The sequence below is a fragment of the Triticum aestivum genome, unplaced genomic scaffold, assembly GCF_018294505.1.
Source record: "Triticum aestivum cultivar Chinese Spring unplaced genomic scaffold, IWGSC CS RefSeq v2.1 scaffold30827, whole genome shotgun sequence".
Taxonomy (NCBI): Eukaryota; Viridiplantae; Streptophyta; class Magnoliopsida; order Poales; family Poaceae; genus Triticum; species Triticum aestivum.
This window is the reverse complement of record NW_025228453.1, coordinates 42,862-44,404: the sequence shown is the minus strand read 5'-3', so window position 1 is coordinate 44,404 and position 1,543 is coordinate 42,862. Positions and strand designations below refer to the sequence as shown.

At 48.2% G+C, this 1,543-nt stretch overlaps 1 protein-coding gene across 1 annotated transcript; it reads right to left on the bottom strand.

The window, feature by feature from the left end:
* Positions 1–353: 353 nt before the first annotated feature.
* Positions 354–1,171, bottom strand: LOC123174151 (germin-like protein 8-11). Its single transcript, XM_044590000.1, has 2 exons — positions 1,051–1,171; positions 354–922 (listed from the first exon to the last, which is right to left on the bottom strand). Exons 1-2 carry the CDS (start codon positions 1,169–1,171, stop codon positions 354–356), a joined length of 690 nt encoding a protein of 229 aa, XP_044445935.1.
* Between the last annotated feature and the right edge of the window lie 372 nt (positions 1,172–1,543).

The following is a 1,543-nucleotide window of genomic DNA, read 5'->3' as shown; positions in this document are numbered from 1 at the left end:
ATTTCACCCACATAGGATGTGCAAGAAAGTAGAGAGGGTTACGGCAAAAACTGGATGCACTTCGTGTATAAAACGGACAATCTGTTTCGAAGTATCAGGATTTCATACGGAAACTCGTCTGTTACAACATGCATTTCAAATGAACTACAAAAAGGTTGAAAGTTGGTATGGTATCATCATAATAGTTGTGGAGAGAAAGTCTTCACTTTTTTCGCTTGTGTGCTTTGCTTATTGCGCCGTAACCATGGATAATCTTCATCGTTTATTAGGATGCTTGGGTCAGCCTTGACTTTGAATGGAGGAATTTCATAAAACTTTTCATAATCTTCAGACATGTCTATCTTGCCCTCCACTTAGTTGTGGTTGTTCTCCCAGAACTGGGCCTGAAGCCAGTCTACTGTATTCTTTTCCACCTGAAATGCCTTGGCAAGAACATCATCGGATATTTGTGGGTCTGACCCAAACACCGCATTGGCAATTGTGATAGCCCCTGGGTTCTGGCTGCTGAGCGCGGCAATTGCAACGGCAGGCTTGTGGGGGTTGGGGTTGAATTGGAAGTGGATGAGCCCCACGGGGAAGACGAACACATCACCTTTGTTGAGCACCTTCGAGAGGAACTTGTTTCTGTTTGGGGCGGGCTGGTTGGATGTAACAAAGCCAACATACAGTGTCCCCTCGAGCACCGTGAGGATCTCAGTGGCGCGAGGGTGCGTATGTGGTGGGTTCTGACCCAAGGGAGCATAGTCAATGCGCGCAATTGAGATGCCGAGGGTGTTGAGTCCAGCAATCTGCATGACGTTGATCAAAGTGACGTTGGATCCAACCTTGTTGGTCACCCTAGGCTTGTCGAGGGCGGCTGCCTTGAAGAAGTCATCAACGTTAACCTCCATTGGGTTCTTGCAAACAAACCCATTGACACGTACTGGTGCATAGAAGAGATTTATAATGTAAGCTTAGGTCTTACAAAGTTGTTTCGACTTGCATATAATTTCCAGAAATTCATTTCAACATATTTATTTGGTGAGAACATGATGAGGAACCGGATAGTACCTGGTGAATTCATGTGGGCGACACAAAAGTCCTGGAGGGGGCTAGGATCGGAGGCAGTGGCCTGCCATGAGACCAAGGGAAGAAGAACAGCGAGGAGAAGGAAGGAAGAGGAGGATGCCATCTGATCTTTTTCTCTCTCCTGTGTTTCTGTTTGTGATTGTGGCGTGAGTGATGGTTTGAACATGCAGGGATGTATGATTTTATACAGCTGCAGTACAAGTGAAGGTATATATACGCACGCACACGCCCGCCGCACAGGTGAAGGTACAGGCCGGACGTATGACGAGGGTGCGGGACGGTTCAGGCGAAAGTTCGGCACCTCGACGCTGGTGGAGGTGATGTCTTGGTAGTCACGTCCATCTTTGGATCATCGTCATTGTTCTCCCACAGCCGACGCGATGGTGGCGGCACAGTGCGTCATGACCCTTTTGGGTTCGTCATCGGTGAGTGTAGTCTTTCAGTCGCGGTGGCGTGTTCAGAATGGTATGGAGAT